General features: G+C 40.6%; 1 protein-coding gene across 5 annotated transcripts in view; it reads left to right on the top strand.

Annotated features, from left to right (window-relative positions):
- Window positions 1-17,145, top strand: part of trrap (transformation/transcription domain-associated protein) — an 80,207-nt gene extending 63,062 nt beyond the window's left edge. For 4 of the 5 annotated variants that reach the window (XM_057358721.1, XM_057358722.1, XM_057358720.1 and 1 more), the window contains 8 exons: window positions 91-290; window positions 1,355-1,616; window positions 8,724-8,949; window positions 9,115-9,332; window positions 12,080-12,264; window positions 13,040-13,243; window positions 14,857-15,051; window positions 15,352-17,145. In XM_057358721.1, the coding sequence (XP_057214704.1) occupies window positions 91-290; window positions 1,355-1,616; window positions 8,724-8,949; window positions 9,115-9,332; window positions 12,080-12,264; window positions 13,040-13,243; window positions 14,857-15,051; window positions 15,352-15,636 (1,775 nt within the window). In that variant the 3' untranslated portion in view covers window positions 15,637-17,145. The remainder of the gene's footprint in view (window positions 1-90; window positions 291-1,354; window positions 1,617-8,723; window positions 8,950-9,114; window positions 9,333-12,079; window positions 12,265-13,039; window positions 13,244-14,856; window positions 15,052-15,351) is intronic. The other variant, XM_057358723.1, reaches the window with a different exon arrangement.
- The last annotated feature ends 304 nt before the right edge of the window (window positions 17,146-17,449 follow it).

The raw sequence follows: 17,449 nt of genomic DNA, 5'->3' as shown, positions 1-17,449 counted from the left end.
TTAGAGAATTCACGTTGAACATTATAAAGCACAATCAAAGTAATCTTTCCTGTCTTTTGTGTTCTTGTATTGATGTTCGTTTTGTTTCAGACTCGGGCCAGCAGCAGCCAAGTTCAGCGGCGGCCCAGACCCACTCTGCGTCCGACCCCGGTCCCATCCGAGCCACGGCTCCCATGTGGCGCTGCAGTCGGATCATGCACATGCAGCGTGAGCTCCACCCCACCCTGCTCTCGTCTCTGGAGGGCATCGTGGACCAGATGGTGTGGTTCAGGGAGAACTGGCATGAGGAGGTGAGCTTTATGTTGGAGAGTGAAGGAGTTTAGGGATTTTCACAGTATCTGCCGTTTGTTTGAGCATTGTTTATTCATATAAACGCATTTAAGGGAAACTTTTATAAATCTGTTGTATGTTGGGGAAGACTTGAAGCAACAATTATTAAAACCGAATTAATGTTGGTTGCATAATGTATTTATCCTGGATAGTCAGGTGTATTACAAACAATGCAAAACATGAACAAGATCCCAGGCTTATGTGAACATTTCCCCCTGCTTTACTTTTAAGCGTGAAAAGCCCATTTTTGTATTCCAGAAGTGCTTACCTCTTAAGGCACATCAGCCCCGAGCACAAGTTAAACATGACGTGAATGCGTTTTCTGTCCAGTTTGCTTACGTTCTTTATCCCTACGCCCTGCGCTCTCAGCGCTACATACACTGAGCGGTTTTCAGAGGACCGGCTGACCAGATGAAAGCTGACAGGGGGAACGATTGGGGCTCAGTGAGGCTGAAAAGTGCTTTTGCAGGGCAGGTGGACGCAGGCACTCTGGCGCTAATCGGGCTTTGGCGAGGGGCTCGCCGTGATTGATGGGTAAAGAAGGATCGCTGGGAGATTGGATTTGCTGTGACAGGGCCGACGTGATGATGCGTCGAAACCGGACAGAAACTGAGAAGCGGGGACACTCCTGTGGGACGCTCGCCAGTAGAGGTTGGAAGGAAAGGGCAGGGATAGAAAGTTTAGCGAGGAGATTTGGAGGTGGAAAGAAATGGAGTGTTCGGCGGAGTAAAATGTGGGTTTCATTTTGCAGACATTGATTAAGCATAGTCCCAGACTAAATTAGTCAGCGATCTTCTTCACTTGAAGTCTAGGCGTATTCTCCACAGCAAAGACTCGTAGAGGTGGGATTTTCCTGATTTCTCTGGCGAACATCTGGGCTCTGAAGGATTTCAAGTTTTATCAAAATGGGTTGAATATGTGGAAATTACTTTATCCTTCATGGTAAATTGATGAAGACTGGTTAAACATTCATTTTCTTGTAGCTTCTCGCTCGCCTCACTCTTCTCTGTGTTTCTTTCCTCAGGTCTTGCGTCAGCTCCAGCAGGGCCTGGCCAAATGCTACTCTGTGGCGTTTGAGAAGAGCGGAGCCGTATCAGATGCTAAGATCACCCCTCACACGCTTAACTTTGTGAAGAAGCTGGTGAGCACGTTTGGGGTGGGGCTGGAGAACGTCTCCAATGTGTCCACTATGTTCTCCAGTGCGGCTTCTGAGTCACTGGCCCGTCGAGCTCAAGCGACCGCTCAGGACCCTGTGTTCCAGAAAATGAAGGGCCAGTTCACCACAGGTCAGAACACTCACCAACATCACCATATTACCATATATGTGCTCAATTTGACAAAAAAGTCATTCAAATCAAAACTCAAAACCGTTTGATGTAGCTAATGCGGCAGTCTCACTAGACTTTTCATTCCATTGACTTCCATTCATACACACACGACTGTGGTAAATCATACGCAAGCTCCTGTGAAGAAATTATGCATTTCACTGTGTTCCAAAGGTCAAGTTTGATCAATTATCACCTGCGAATCAGTTTCACGTGGCAATGTGTGAACAATAGATGATCGATACACCACATCTAGTTTTGTACAATACTGCTTTAAAATGTGACCCTGGATCACAAAACCAGTCTTAAGTAGCACGGGAACATTTGTAGTAAAAGCCAAAAATACATGGTATGGGTGAAAATGATCTGTTTCTTTTATGCCAAAATCATTAAGATAATGCTTCATGAAGATATTTTGTAAATTTCCTACCGTAAACAATGGTGCAAATATGTCGATAATAAATACGTAAATCTATGATGTGTAAATAAATAAAAAATTCAACTTTTTTTTCCTGGTTGCTGTTCATATACGCAGGGCTCTGCTAGAAATGTTACATTCTGATAGTAGTATAAAGTAATTGTTATGGTCCATAACCAGTTTTAAGGCTCATTAAATTAAACAATTAAATAAAGGAAACAGACCGAACATATAAAAAAACCCACAACACCAGATTAATTTCAAAACGCCTCCATTTTAATTTAAATCAACGAAATTCAATTCCTTAAAAAAAACAATATAACAAATTCACATCAATTCTTATAATAAAAGTCAAACGAATCAATAACAAGAAAGAAAACCAAATGTAGCAGTCAACGGGTAGGAAAACTAAGAAAACAGGAACCCTAACTACACCTGTGCTCGGAATAAGGTTCTTACCTGGCTTCCGAAAAAAGAATATCAACCAGGTGAGTCTTCCGGGCAACTGCTTCCCTAGCTCAGCTCTAACTAAATAAACAAAACGTGACCTAAAAATAAATACTTTACCCGCTGCTGCTAAGTTAAAAAGAAAACGAAGTTATTACCTAAAATCCAAGCATAATAAAACAAAACAAAAATAATCCAAAGAGGCGCTGGGAGAGACCTCCACGAGAGCAACGGGAATGGAGAACCGAGAGACCGAGACAGACGCCATTGCTGCGTTAAAGCCTTTTTATATCCTCCCCGATGACGTCACCTAATTATCGTGCAGTAGGACTTTTCCACAGCTCCTCCTAAGGACTCAAAAATATACATGTCACATTTTCGTAACAGTCATATAAAAAAAATCCTAGTAATAATAAAAAATTATAGTAATAACATTGCTGAATTCTCACAATCAGGTTAAATCTCAGTGTGCAAAACCAAAATTATTTCGTTTTACGTTTAAACGCCTCAAATTACGTTAAGCGATTTGGGTCTCGAATGCAGTTTTTATTAGGGGTGCGGGAAAAACTTGATTCTTAGATGCATCGCGACGCGGACGATTCTGAATCGATTCACGAATGTCAAAAAACGATTTTCTAAATGTTAAATATTTGGCGGAACTTCACATAAGAGACGACAAAGATGGCAGAGAAAGAAATCCGACCGGCTCAGTTAACGTTAAAAGCTCATGTATGGAAGCATTTTGGGTTCTATGAAGCTGAAGGTAAAAATGGCCTCGACAAGACCCACCTATGCAAGTTGTGTCAAGCTTAAACTAAAATATTTTGGAAACATGAGAAACCATATTAAAGTCATACTCGGTTATTTATTTGTGTATAAGAGCAGCTTAGTATTTTACGAGTTATTCTGAACATGCTGCAGTCATTCACATAACAGGCAGTCATTGCACATAACAGGATGATGTTGCCTAAATGTCTGTTATTTTACATTAGTTAATATGACATACAGAAGTCTGCATTCATTTACTGCATTCTGTATGCTGCTACAGGGCACTCTTTTCCTGTCGGTTCTTTGCAATGCTGGCAAATGTAACTTTCCAGTTGACTTACCAAATCACTTCCATTTGTTCTATTAATAAAGGATATTGGAAGTAAAATCGGTCTGGGTAATTACAAATACTTTGATTTTAATAGTCACTCAGCAAGAAAAAGAAAATTTGAAAAAAGATCGAGAATCGTTTTATCATTGCATCACAGTCCTCTGAATCGTAATCGAATCGCATCGTGACTTTCCTAGAGATTCCCACCCCTAGTTTTTATGTTGTCTCATAACTGTCAGAACATCTTTCTTCATCACTTAAAGAATCACATCCTCCCTGCACATTTACACACAATCTCGCTCTTGTCTCTGATCTGCTCTGAGTTAACCACACGACTCTCTACCTCACCGGTTCAGAGAATAATTGGTTCTGTGAACCATGTGATTAGATTTAATGGAAAGATGACTACAGACAGCGCTGTGCGTGAATCAAGGTGCCGTTGACTGTAAAGAAATTACACGGTATACTTATCTAAGTCCGCATGCTAACCTATAATGTTTGTTACCATTTCCAAGGAAAAACAAAACACTAAAACAAAATAATAGCTGATTTTAAAGGCACCATGAATTCAAAATTGCCATTTTTATGGAATATTGATGATCCATATAAAAAAAATCATGTGTCATCATAATCTTCAAGGAAAAACATTATTTTACCCGTCCTCGCTACATCGTCTCAGCACAGGGGTGGGAATAAATTCACTGTCCAACTTCCATACCTTCAATTATCTAATCCCGCTCTTCTTTTTTCTTATTCCTTAAATTGTTTCTTTTTTATTCTGACTTTGTTTTTATGTTTATGTAGATTAGTGGTTCTCAAACTTTTTTGTTGTAAGGCCCCCTTTGTGTAGAGTGCATCGCTTTGCGGCCCCCCAAATAAAGACTTATAATCTTAAATGTAACATTTTTATTTAAACAAAAACATATTCGGTTATACAATGCTGAAACATCAATTCTTTTGTCTGGTGGTCTTATTTTTCTGATGTTTGATTGCATAAAATCTATGATCAATTTCTATATTTCATAAAATGCCACAAAATCTGTGGCCCCCTGGATCCATCTCGGGGCCCCCCAGGGGCCACGGCCCCCAGTTTGAGAACTACTGATGTAGATTAAAGGTGAAGTCTGCGGTTTGTTTCACTGACCAATTGGCACCAAACGAAAAATAGGATTGGTTGAGACAATATCTGGCTATGTCTGGCTCGGCTGTTTCACAAATTTGTTTGGTGCTGCTTGTAAAACACAAATCACACACTTCACATCAACTCTGTAAATACCACTTTTGGACTTTTAGTCTTTGAAAGAGGGCTGTGTTTTTTTTTTTTGTGACTTTACCTTTCAACTCCAAATGTCAGAACCTTCACTCTCCCAAAGATATTTGTTAAAAATCTCTGAGTAGGGGGAAAGTTGGCACGGCTCTTACCTCCGGCCAGTTTTGTACACATTGCACAACAGTAACCTTCCAGTACCCCTGGCTCTCTGAAAGCAGAACATGTGTTAAAACAAACCCCCCCGGCTGTCCTTTGCTTAGGAGAGCAGAATGTGTTTATACTTCCCTTTCCCCATCCACCTACAGTTCCTCCAGTAAACCTTGAATTCTAAAGTTGTTGCATCTCTCTCCAGATTTTCAGCCCTATCCAGAGGCATGTGTGTGTTTGCGCCCTAGAGGATTGTTAGGGTTGTAAAGTGTAAAACAGATGTTGTGGTGCCAGCTGTCTCTGGGCAGTGAGGTGTGGCCAGTGCCCTGGGTGCTCTCTGCCTGCCTGGCATCACATGCCAGCGGGAATGAATTTTGGAGGGGAACCAGAAGAGCAAATAGCTCCACCACACTTTTTCTGTGTATCCTTCTCTCCTTTTGCTGTTTCTACTCCCAGACTCTCCATTTCCCAAATGCTGGTTTACTCGCACATGGGCAAACAAACATGCAGCGCCATTCGCCAGGAATCCTTTAATCCGATCATAAGCATACCATGTGCATGTGTTATTGTTTAGAAGATAATGCTGTTTCTAGATATTTATGAAAAGTTTGGTATTTGCTCTGCCTTATGTCGTTTTAAACTCGTATGAACTTTTTAAAACTTTGCGCAGAACACAAAAGGAGTGAGCAAAGTGTTCAAGCTGTTCGGTTCTATTCAGTGAAAGTGAATTTACTGTACTTTCATTGTGTGAAAAAGGGCACGTTAGAAATCATTTAAAAAATCTTCTTTGGTGGAGTTCCAAAGCCCAGGTACATATAATTTGTCATGGCACGAATGTAAAATATTTGGCAACACATTACAATATGGTTGTATTTGTTAAGATGTAATGCATTAACTAACATGAACTAACAATGAACAATTTCGTTTTTAGCATTTATTAATGTTATTCATTAATGTTAGTTCATTTCAGTATAACTATTAATGTTAGTTTATGTGCGTTAACTAATGTTAACAGATACAACCTTTGATTAAAAAAATGTAGTAGTAAATGATTAAATAAACAACATGTAAATGATCAAATATACATGAATTAAACATGAATTAAAATTAATAAATGAAGTAAAAGTATTGTTTATTGTTAGTTCATGTTAACCAATGCATTAATTAATTGTTAAACAATACAACCTTATTGTAAAGTTTTACCAAAATTGTTAATTTTGTAGTCTTTAATCTTTTGTTTTTATTTACAAATGCTGCTTTAAAGACTGCTGATGGTTTTACGATATTGACCATAACCGCTGTAATTAAATCCATGGCTGTCAATACTGTGCTAATGCTGCACGTCTTTAAAAGAATAAATAATTTAGCACCCATTTTAAAATCCTACACTACAAAGAAAAAAGTTAAGTCAAAAATTCATCTTGAAATATTTTGAAGTTGTGTTTTAAAAAAATAATTTTTATAGATATTGCGATAATATCGTTACACTGTACAAACATATTTTTAAGATGAAACAACAAACAATGAATAAGTTACCTGGTTGACTTTAAAATTTGAGTTAATTCAACTTAAAAATATTAGTCAACTCAATGAATTTGATGGAAACTCATTGTGTTGGCTAAAATTTTGAAGTCAAAATTTTAAGGCAACCAGGTAACATGTTTTAAGTTGAACCAACATTTTTAACAGTGTATCGTTAATCTTTTAACATGACATTTAACAGGACACAATTCTTTTTCATGACAGACATAATATAAAGTAAGACTAACATTGTCTGCGCACGCTGATAATATTTCTGAAATGTGTTACTGTAACGAGGTTACGTTGTCGTGTGCATTGATATAAAGCATATGCGCGTGTCTGCAGGCCTGGAGCTGTTCAGGGCTCCCGTCGCGCTCTACAATGTGTTCACTCAGGCGTTTCAGTGATGGAATTTAAAGCAGAGAATTCACAGGAGACAGCTGCACAGCGAGCAGCGTGGGCAGACGCCCGTCGAGGGGCTGTATTTTTAGCGCTCGGCCAACTCCGCCGTCCCAGCATTATTAGGTGCATGAAACATCCGGCTTCGGTGTATCTCATTCACAGGTCAGAGAGCAGGGACTTTGTTTTCCACAGCAGCGGGGAGCTGAAATCCCCATGAGCTGAGCTGATCCCGGGTCAGTGAGACAGGTGGAAACGGAGCGCTGAAATCGCACTCCACCCCCCCCGCGCGTGTACGAAAACCTATCCATTTATCAGACGAGAACTGCACTGCCCAGGAGGCGCTTGTGAGCGGCATTATCTAGGAAAACTCCTTACTTCAGGGCCCAAGCGCTGCAGGGGACGGACTGCTCATTTTTTTCTAAAATGATTACGCCGAGCCAACCGCTGTGCATTCCAAGTCAAACCTCTTTCATATGCTCACTGGTCATTAAGCACCTAAACACTCTTAAAGAATGTTCAGAAAGAGCCGGATTACAGACCGTGTCAGATTTTATAAGACGTTCTGATTCAGGGTGTGGAAATGGGCGGAATCAGTGTCGCTTATGGCTGTCCGCTGCTAATCAAAATGTCACACGGACATTGACATTATTAGCGGTGTCATGCGAGAGCATTGAGGTTTCTTTAAGTGTGACTCATCATTATGTGCCGTGGTCTCATCTCACTGGATTTACTCTTGACATGAGTGCCATCTCAATGCATGAAAGCCTCTTAGGTCGAAATGTTCAAAATGTTGTCCGTCTGAAATGAAACGCCGAGTCCTCGTCTGCATTTATGGGGTTTTATTAACAGCTGTATGAAAGTGGAGCAGCTTTTAGCCTATTTGATGAAGACGTTCTGGCCCAGAGGTTGTCTCTAAAATTGGGAACGTGGCTTGCATTCCGACCGTGCGCACTCTCCGGTTTAATGCTCAATGTCATTTAGAAGTTGCATTGAGAGGTTAATCTTTTTTCGCCTCGTTCATGAACCTTGCTATCAGCACCTTCGCATCACAAGGGAGACCTGGGAGGAAGTGCCCCCCCTTCTGTTCGCTGATCCAGAGATAACATCTCTCTCTTCACATGCCTCGTCTACCTCTTTCATACCTAATGTATTTCTTTCATTGTGTCGATGTGAATGTGGCTGGTTATGTCTTAAAGGGATTTCGATTGATTCACCCTCAGTATATGACTGTGGAACACAAAAGAAGATATTTTGAGAAATGTTTTGTGACCAAGTCAACGGGAGCCAATGTTGTTTGGCTATCAACGTTCTTCAAATGATCCTGATGTGTTCTTAAGAAGAAAAAGCCATACAGATTTGGAGTGACGTGTGGTTGAGTAATGATAAAATAATTTTTATTTTCGGGTAAATGTGAACAGGCGGGACAAAAATCTGATTGGTCAAAATATTCGATTTGTGCGTTAGACCTAGAACAGACCTTCCACTGTCGCCAGTATTGGTCAAACAACAACAGAAGTTAAAACCTATCACTCCTTCTGATGAATATTATTCTTCTGTTTGCTGAATGTTTACATGAATAACTCGGAAAACCCTGAAGCCGTGTTTGCTCTCTTGAAAATACTGGAAGGGCTGCGTTGCATTGTTTTCGTTTAATTCTATTATATTTCAATTCTCTAATTAAATGTGTTGGAAAGCATATCCATGTTTGCCATTCTCATTCTCTTCCATGTTAACCATTGAAATCTCTTCATTTTGTGACTCTAGATTTCGACTTCAGCGTTCCCGGCTCCATGAAGTTACACAACCTCATCTCCAAGCTCAAGAAGTGGATCAAGATCCTTGAAGCCAAGACGAAGCAGCTTCCCAAGTTCTTTCTGATAGAAGAGAAGTGCCGTTTCCTTAGCAACTTCTCAGCCCAAACCGCTGAAGTGGAGATCCCGGGAGAGTTCCTCATGCCTAAGCCCACACACTATTACATCAAGATTGCCAGGTAACAATCAATACGCTCGCACTAGGACTTGTAGGTGGCCATTGCGAAATGATTTTTTTATTGAACTTTTGCCTCCCTTTGGAGTTCTTAGCAAGACTCCTGCTGAGACCTTAATTCTCACTGATTACTTCATCACTTACCCATCATTCTTACCTCCCTCCTAAGGTTCATGCCCAGGGTGGAGATTGTTCAAAAGCACAACACAGCTGCTCGTCGCCTCTACATCCGCGGGCACAATGGAAAGATCTATCCGTACCTGGTGATGAATGACGCGTGTCTCACCGAGTCCCGCAGAGAGGAGCGTGTGCTGCAGCTCTTGCGGCTGCTCAATCCCTGTCTGGAGAAAAGAAAGGAGACCACCAAGAGACACCTTTTCTTTACAGGTACTGCAGCCGTTTGAGATCAAAGTCAATTCGGTTTCCCTCAAATGGCACTTCTATTGTCACTTGAACATCTATAGGTCTCGGTTTTATTGTGAGGCCCGTGATGGTTTTGTGGAATAAATGTTGATATTTGAACCTATATATCTGTCAGTTGAAGGGCAGCGGGTTTGGCTTGTGCTGTTTTTAACTCGGTCTACGAACACATGCAGACAGACGTCTTCGGTCGTTGAGTTCATCTGGTATAAGCATTGCCTTTAGAACAGCATGTCCAGTTAAATATAGTTCAACTTAAACTTGGTTCCACTTCATCTGTTTTTAAACACCAGAACATGTCCCATAAACACGTCTGTTCCGTGTCCGATGGATCCTAAACCAGCGTATTTACACCGTATTTTTCTTTCAAACCTACGCGGACAATAGTGGCATGTATATATTGAGATCTGAATAAGTTTTGACTGCTGCCCATTCGCTCTCGGTGCCAGACGGAATAGCCTAGTTGCTCTCAGACAGATTGAGGGAGATGGCGAACAGAGGAGAGATTGAGGTGAGAAGTAGCAGAAAAGAGCCGTGCGGTGTTAACAGAAGAGGAATGAGGGGACGGGAGCAGAATGAATAAAAAATAAGGTTCCCAGTTCCCTGTGGAGACGGAGGGTGGAAGATCTAAATTGTATTTCTAGTGAAAGACACTTTAGAGATAAAACTGTCAGGTCGGAGGTCAAGGATGGCACACGGTTGCGGAAATTCAGTTTTGGTCTGTTTTACATCCTATCGCTTTTGTGAATCATGAGAAAATAGGTTCATTTTACACAGGCAAGCAATCTGTAAATATTTAGGTTACATAACGTCGTGGCGATTTGTTTGTTTATACAGTATATAATTGTCATGTCTTTTTTTGTTTGCTTTGGTGTCCTTCATTAAATCAATTGTAGATGTGTCAGGTTTTGTTGTTTGTTTATATTTCCCAGTGGTTGTGCGACATGCTTTTTTACTCGAGAGAGTTCTGTGTGTACGGGTGTTTTCGTGACACCTCTTGGCTCGTGTTTTTCTTGTTTTAAAACGATTGACTGAAAACGCAGCAAATGACAAGGTTGTTTAAACAGGTGAGCAGGCCTTTGGAACGCTCAGAGGCATTTTAAAACTTTCAAGGTTAAATCTGATGGTTCTTTGTTAAAGTCATATAGAATATATTAAAGGTCTAGCGCAGGGGTCACTAACTAGCGGACTCTGGTCCGAATGCGTACTGCGAGATGCGTCCGTCCGGACCTCAAAGACTTTTGACAATAAAAATATGAATGCCTAACATTATTTTCTAATGCAATCAAATTTATACCAGGCACATCAAGGTCCACTTAGTAGCAGTTTGGGTCCTACGGCGCCACGGACAGTTAACATATGCGCACTGTCGCTACGTTCAGACGTCGTTGAGTGAAGAGAGTCGAGACAGACTCGCTGCACAGCGTGCAGACAGATGTAACTGTCAGTGACTGAAAAACAATGTCCTTTTCAAAAGTTAGAAAAGTTGACGCCGAAAACCATGTTTTCCGAGATGAATGGGTCGAGAGATTTGCATTTATTCTTCCTGCATGGACATGCACGAGACCGGTTTGTCTCATTTGCTCGGAGTCTGTTGCGGTTGTCAAAATTGGAAACGGCATTATGAAATTAGATGTGGACACTTTGAAGAAACTTACCCGCAGCAGTCCGAGGTAAGGACACGGAAAATATATGAGCTCAAAGCCCAGTAGTAGCGATCTACACGGGTCCTCCCTCACTCACTTACTGCCCAACAACGAGCATATGAATGTTCCCTAAGAATACAGTGGATCTTAGGAAAACATAACAAGCCCTTTACTGATGGGAAAAAGGTAAAAGAGTGCATGGAGGCTGCGTGTGAAACACTTTTAGAAGGAAAATAAAGACATGAACTAAAATAAAATATTAAACAAACCCCCCTTTCAGCTGCAACAGCCACAAGAAGTGCTTAAATGTTATCAGAGAATGTTCAGTCACAACTTGATGCTGCTATTTATTAATCTCAGTTCAGCAGAAAACAACACTTTAGTTTTCTTTTAAAGTTGTTAATGTTGAAATGAATGTATGTTTAGTGCAGGTTTAGAGATTAGGGCATTTTGCACATTTTCCTTCATTATATTGTTTTCAGACATTGTTATGCCATCGTATAGATATAAAAAAAACATCTTTTCATATTTTTAGGTATTTAATTGTCCGGACCTCGGCTGGTAAGGAGGGTTCGTTTACTGGACCTCAAGCAATTTTAGTTGAAGACTCCTGGTCTAGCGTGTGAAATTTAGCGGCATGTAGTGGTGAGGTTGTGAATTGCAACCAATGGCTCACTCCACCCCTCCCTTTCGAAGCATTAAGGCAGCTGCACAGAGCTAAGATGTCGTCACATTTTCACTTCTTTGCCGAAGGAGATGATGTATTTACAAAACGCGCTCTGTAGAGCAGTTTGTCCGTTTAGGGCTTCTGTAGAAACAACAAGGCTAATTCCATGCAAGGGGACCTGCGGTGTATGTAGATAGAAATAGCTCATTCTAAGGTAATAAAAACATAACGCTTCATTATGTAAGGTCTTTATACACCTCTGAAGACATAGTTATGTATATTATATTGCATTTCTGTCAATAGATCCTCCAAAAAATGACACACTGGACCTTTCAGAAAGCATTTAACAAAAGGGTTTATAGCTAACATCTTCTCTAAACCTCCACCTGTTCTCTTTCTAGTCCCGAGGGTGGTGGCCGTGTCTCCTCAGATGCGGTTAGTTGAGGACAATCCGTCATCTCTGTCTCTGGTGGAAATCTACAAGCAGCGGTGTGCTAAGAAGGGCATCGAGCATGACAACCCCATCTCGCGCTATTATGACAGGCTAGCCACGGTTCAGGCTAGAGGAACTCAAGCCAGCCATCAGGTATGCCATGAATAGATGTGCTTAGGTACGAATTTATCCCAGAGGAAGTGCATGTCTCACTGGGTGACTCTCACGGAACTCGTCGGGAACATGTCTGGGGCGTTTCGCCTCTAAACGGAAAGAAACCTTGAGATAAGAAACTTTGGTTCATTTTACAATAAAAAAATGTCATTTAATTGGACTTGTTTTTTATTGTAATAAAGGAAAATATATTTCTCTAATTTGTCATAACAGTGAAATCTGATTATGATAGATGTAATAGGAATGTAATTTAAATTTATTTCATTAATTAATTAATTAATTAAACATTAAATTGAATGTACTGTATATTATAATATAATATATAACATCTAATTATAAAAATGTACAAAAAATCCTCACCAGAACAAGCACAGAGAATATGATGCAAAAAAGGGAGTGAAATGAGATTTGAACACGTTTTCATGAGTTTGTTATATATATATTTTATCTTTTGTAAAGTATTAAAAAAAATTAAATAATGAAACAATAAATGCAATATAAATATAATAATTGTAATACAAGTATAGTAAAATCTAAATGTAATGTAACTATATTATATAGAAAGTCTAATTCTAAAAATCTACAAAGTCTAAAATCTAAATGTAACACAATTGTCTTTAACAAGAACCAACACAGAGAATAAGAAGCTTCAAAAAAGGGGGGTGAAATGTAATCTTAAAATGATTTCATGAGTTTTACCCCATTTGTGATTTTGTGAATTCAGAGCAATTTTCTCATTTTGCATGTTTTGTAGGTTCTGCGTGACATTCTGAAAGAGGTCCAGGGAAACATGGTTCCTCGTAGCATGCTGAAGGAGTGGGCTCTGCACACATTCCCTAACGCCACCGACTACTGGACCTTCCGCAAAATGTTCACCATCCAGCTCGCTCTACTTGGCCTGGCCGAGTTCATGCTGCACCTGAACCGTCTCAACCCAGAGATGCTGCAGATCGCACAGGTAACTGATGAATGACTCCTGAAACTCATCCTCCGTACTAGGCGCTTCATTAAACATACATATGGACCCTACAAGTTCAAGGTCACGGTACGGTGTTGGTTTCAGTGTTTTGCATTGGTAACACTGCTCTTGCAGCGTTCCGCGTAAGGTCAGAGCCGGTCCGTCGAGTGCATTTGAAAGTCTTTATTAGAAATGATTGTCAACAGGCGTCCCATCCTCTGATCCTAATCTGCCGCTTTCTGACAGGCAGAGAAATGGGCAGCTAAGTGAGTATAGTAAGCCCCCATGCTGCCAGTTCCACTCCACAGATCTCATTAGGCACCGGGAGATTACCACGGCAGGCAGAGAGGACCAGCAGATATGTGCTGTCGTTCTCTCACACACACACTTCTTTTCTGTATCGCTTCCCGGGTAGCTTTCCATTTGACTTCAGATATTGAGTTTTGTTGAGATTGTGCCTGTACGTTATTTGCTTGAATCATATTCTAATACTTATATATGCCATGATGCTTAACCCTCTTACTGTATTTAAAAATTAAAAATGTACTTTTTATTTTATTTGTATTTTTCTTGACCAAAGTCATGAAGCCTGGTGCCCATACCAAAAATATATTCTTAGTGTTTTAGGTCAAAATGGCCTGAAGTAATAAAAAATTAAATATTACATTTGTTTTAGGGCAGTTTCGTGCAAATGTCAATCAACAAAGGTTCACCCAACTTTAAGGTATTCACTATATATCCATGTTAGGTCTCAAAGTTTTTAAAGCACTTTTTTGTGTTTTTAAAGCATAGTTCTCCATAGCAAGGCAACAATAAATTGTCACATTCATAACGGCCCGTATCCATCATAAATGGTCACATGAAAATAATGAACAGTAACTATTTTATGTTCTTTAAAGAGCCATCCCTTCTCCAATAGTTGGATATTATTGCTTCTGGTTTGCGCACTTTAATTCACAGACATCCTACAAAGTATGCTGTCTATCAGAAACATGCACGCTTTTTGTCACATCCATAACCCCTTCATTTTTCCCTCTTTTAAAATAGAAAGCTCATGTATAGTATTTTCTGATGTCTGGACTCAACAGGGGTTTGGTAAAAGTTAAACAGATGGTTCAATTTACTAATATAGTTTTGACTGAAAATGTCACATCCATAATATTAGAAGTGCGATTTAATTATTTTAACATTTAGGCTCATTTTAATTGGAATCTTAAACATGTTACCTCTCGCATCTGCACTCAAGGACATAAGAAGGCAAATGTAGGATTATATTTTTTGATTTTTTTAAATGCTGACACAAGACCACAGTGGGTGTAGGATCAATACATTTTTGTGGTTGGATGTCTACAACACTATCCAGTTTTCCAGCGCGCTATAGATTAGCTGTTGTCTGATGTTGGTCCATCAGGTCCCACATGAGCAAACAAGCTCTTTTCCCAAATTTGATCTCCTTTCCTTCACTGGAAGGAAACGAACGACTCGGCGCCACTTGATATCCACATCCTCAAAGTTTCTGGTACATTAGCTAGAAGATTTGAGTTTCTAAATGACAAGGTCGGATTTGGAGTTTGTAGTGCGTTGGTCATAATCTGATGTAAATCTCTCAACAGGACACAGGAAAGCTCAACGTCTCGTACTTCCGCTTCGATATTAATGATGCCACCGGTGATCTGGATGCCAACCGGCCCGTTCCTTTCAGGCTGACCCCAAACATCTCTGAGTTCTTGACCACCATCGGCGTGTCCGGACCCCTCACTGCTTCTATGATTGCAGTGGCGCGCTGCTTTGCTCAGCCTAACTTCAAGGTATGAATAAAGTGCACACGCAGCATTTTTCCCCCTCGTATTTTTCACAATTGCAGCTTGTCAGATTGTATGATGTTCCCTAGTGAGAAATTGGGTAAAAAATTGAGAACGAAATCTGTGCGAAAGAGGGGATTTTGTGAGCTGCTCACTCTTCAAAGCGAAATCGACATCAATTTTATTACGTACAATATGTGAAAAGAATACTAATTTATATGTTGTTTATGATGCATATCATATAAACAAGCTAATATCTTGTAACTAAACAAATCTTTTTAAAGCACGCCAATTACTTTTGTTCAGGTCGATGGCATTTTAAAGGCGGTCCTTCGAGACGAGGTCATCGCTTGGCATAAGAAGACTCAGGAAGACACGTCTATGCCTCTGTCCCCAGCTGGACAGCCCGAGAACATGGACAGCCAGCAGCTGGTGTCTCTGGTCCAGAAGGCCGTAACTGCCATCATGACCCGCCTCCACAACCTGGCGCAGTTTGAAGGCGGTGAAAGCAAAGTAAACACTCTAGTGGCGGCTGCCAACAGCCTGGACAACCTCTGCCGCATGGACCCCGCCTGGCACCCGTGGTTGTAGACAGGCGTGTGACGAACATCAGGGCAGTCTTTCAGATATATGTGCATCTTGGAGGAAATACAATACTGTGAAAGTGACTTCTTGAATGTGACCGAGTTAAATTGAGTAAACGTATGCAGACGGAAGGGGCGTAAATAATGCGGCAACTGTCAGTTAACAAGCAAAGTGATACTTAAGATTATCTTTGTTTTTCTAGATTTTCCAGTATAAGATACACGCAGTAATTACGGTTGGCTTTGTTCGGTTAGACAGAGACTGTTGTTAAACTGATGAGCTTAGTGAAGTGCTTTTGTCTAGATTGTTGTTGGCAAGAGACGCTATAAGACGACATTTCGGAAAATACGGTTTCCACAGCCTTATCCCAGACTCCACACCGGAACAAGCACGGCAACAATGATTTTATGCAATTCCCATAATGCTCTACTTTCACGCCTCCGCCGTTTCTTTCTGACTGACGGCAGCCTGAGGGATCGTCTTTTAAATTCAGAATTAACACCCAGCAATGTTCAGCGTGTTGTTATGTGTCAGTATGTCATTATTTAAAGTTATACATGGGGTGTTTCTTTTTTTTTACTTTTTGTACATCATGTAAAAATAGCATTGCATCCATTGCTGTATACTTTTCTACAGGTTTGTGCTATTTAAAGCTGTGATGCGTTTACTTTGACATCATCATACATGCTGTCACAGACTACTCTTTTATTTTTTTTCTGGAAGGCAGAGACCTTTGAGCCTTAAAACAGGGGTAGCCCTATGTTTAGCCAATTCTCAGTTAACCAGTGTCCAAATTCCAGCTCTGAGATTTTGGACTTTACGTTTGTAAAACTGTCCCAAAGCATTTGTATCTGACACGCCTAACATTTTTGTAAACGTCCCTGTATTTTGTAAAGGTACAAAACATTGTGCCAACTGAAGAATAGTTACCTCTGCAGTGTAAATATGCATTTTGTTTTAATAAAATGCTCTTTTTCAAAAAAACCACCCTTTGCTCTAACTGTGCTGTCTGTGGACGTGTTACCCTGTCGTATGATGTGTTTTTGTGTGTCTGCGGGTGGTTGATTGAAAAGGACACTTACTAAAAGAATAACCTTGTCTGTGGCTGATTGTCTGAAGGACAGGAGGACCTGAAGGACAGCATGCTGGTCAGGTCAGATCTTTCCCCGTCTCCGCTCCTTTATTACACCCCGTCAGTATATATCGCCAAGCGCCGTCTTCTCTTGAGTTACGCGTGCTGTCAGCTCTGGCTTCAATCCCATAAACCATCGCATCACCCTGTACGTTTCCACAGCCCGGACGCTTATCCCTCTTCTTCTGATCTCTCTCCAGCCTCTTTCTGACATCAGTCAGGGACGCCGCACTCACACTTTTGTCCTCCTTTTGAGGTCTTTTGGTATCAGACGGCCCTGGAGCTGATGTACAACTGTGTTGTGAAAGAGTTGTGATATTTGTGTAACTCAGTGTGGTGGAGGTGTCGGGACCTCGCTGAGGTTTGATGCCCGCTGCCTCCCATCCTATGGGCAGTTGATGTCTAGACTGAATCTGATAGGAAGACTCGTGGAAAACAAACAAACCACCATTGCTTCTGCCAGTAAAATGATGGCAGGAAGAAAATCTTGATCTAATTTTAGTCGCTAGTGTGAATCATTATTCCAGATTAAGTGAGCGGATTGACCTTGCATAGCATTTATAAGGCACCAGCTGCAGATGTGCGATAAAATACATTGATATTAAACGCTAAGATGTGTCTAAAAACAAGCATAACATCTTATTTCACACTCTAGACCATTTGCAGCAGCTATCGTGTGTTTGTGTC

This window comes from Triplophysa rosa, linkage group LG18 (assembly GCF_024868665.1).
Source record: "Triplophysa rosa linkage group LG18, Trosa_1v2, whole genome shotgun sequence".
NCBI classification, from domain to species: Eukaryota; Metazoa; Chordata; class Actinopteri; order Cypriniformes; family Nemacheilidae; genus Triplophysa; species Triplophysa rosa.
Note: the sequence above shows the minus strand (reverse complement) of the source record. Positions and strands in the feature narration are given on the sequence as shown.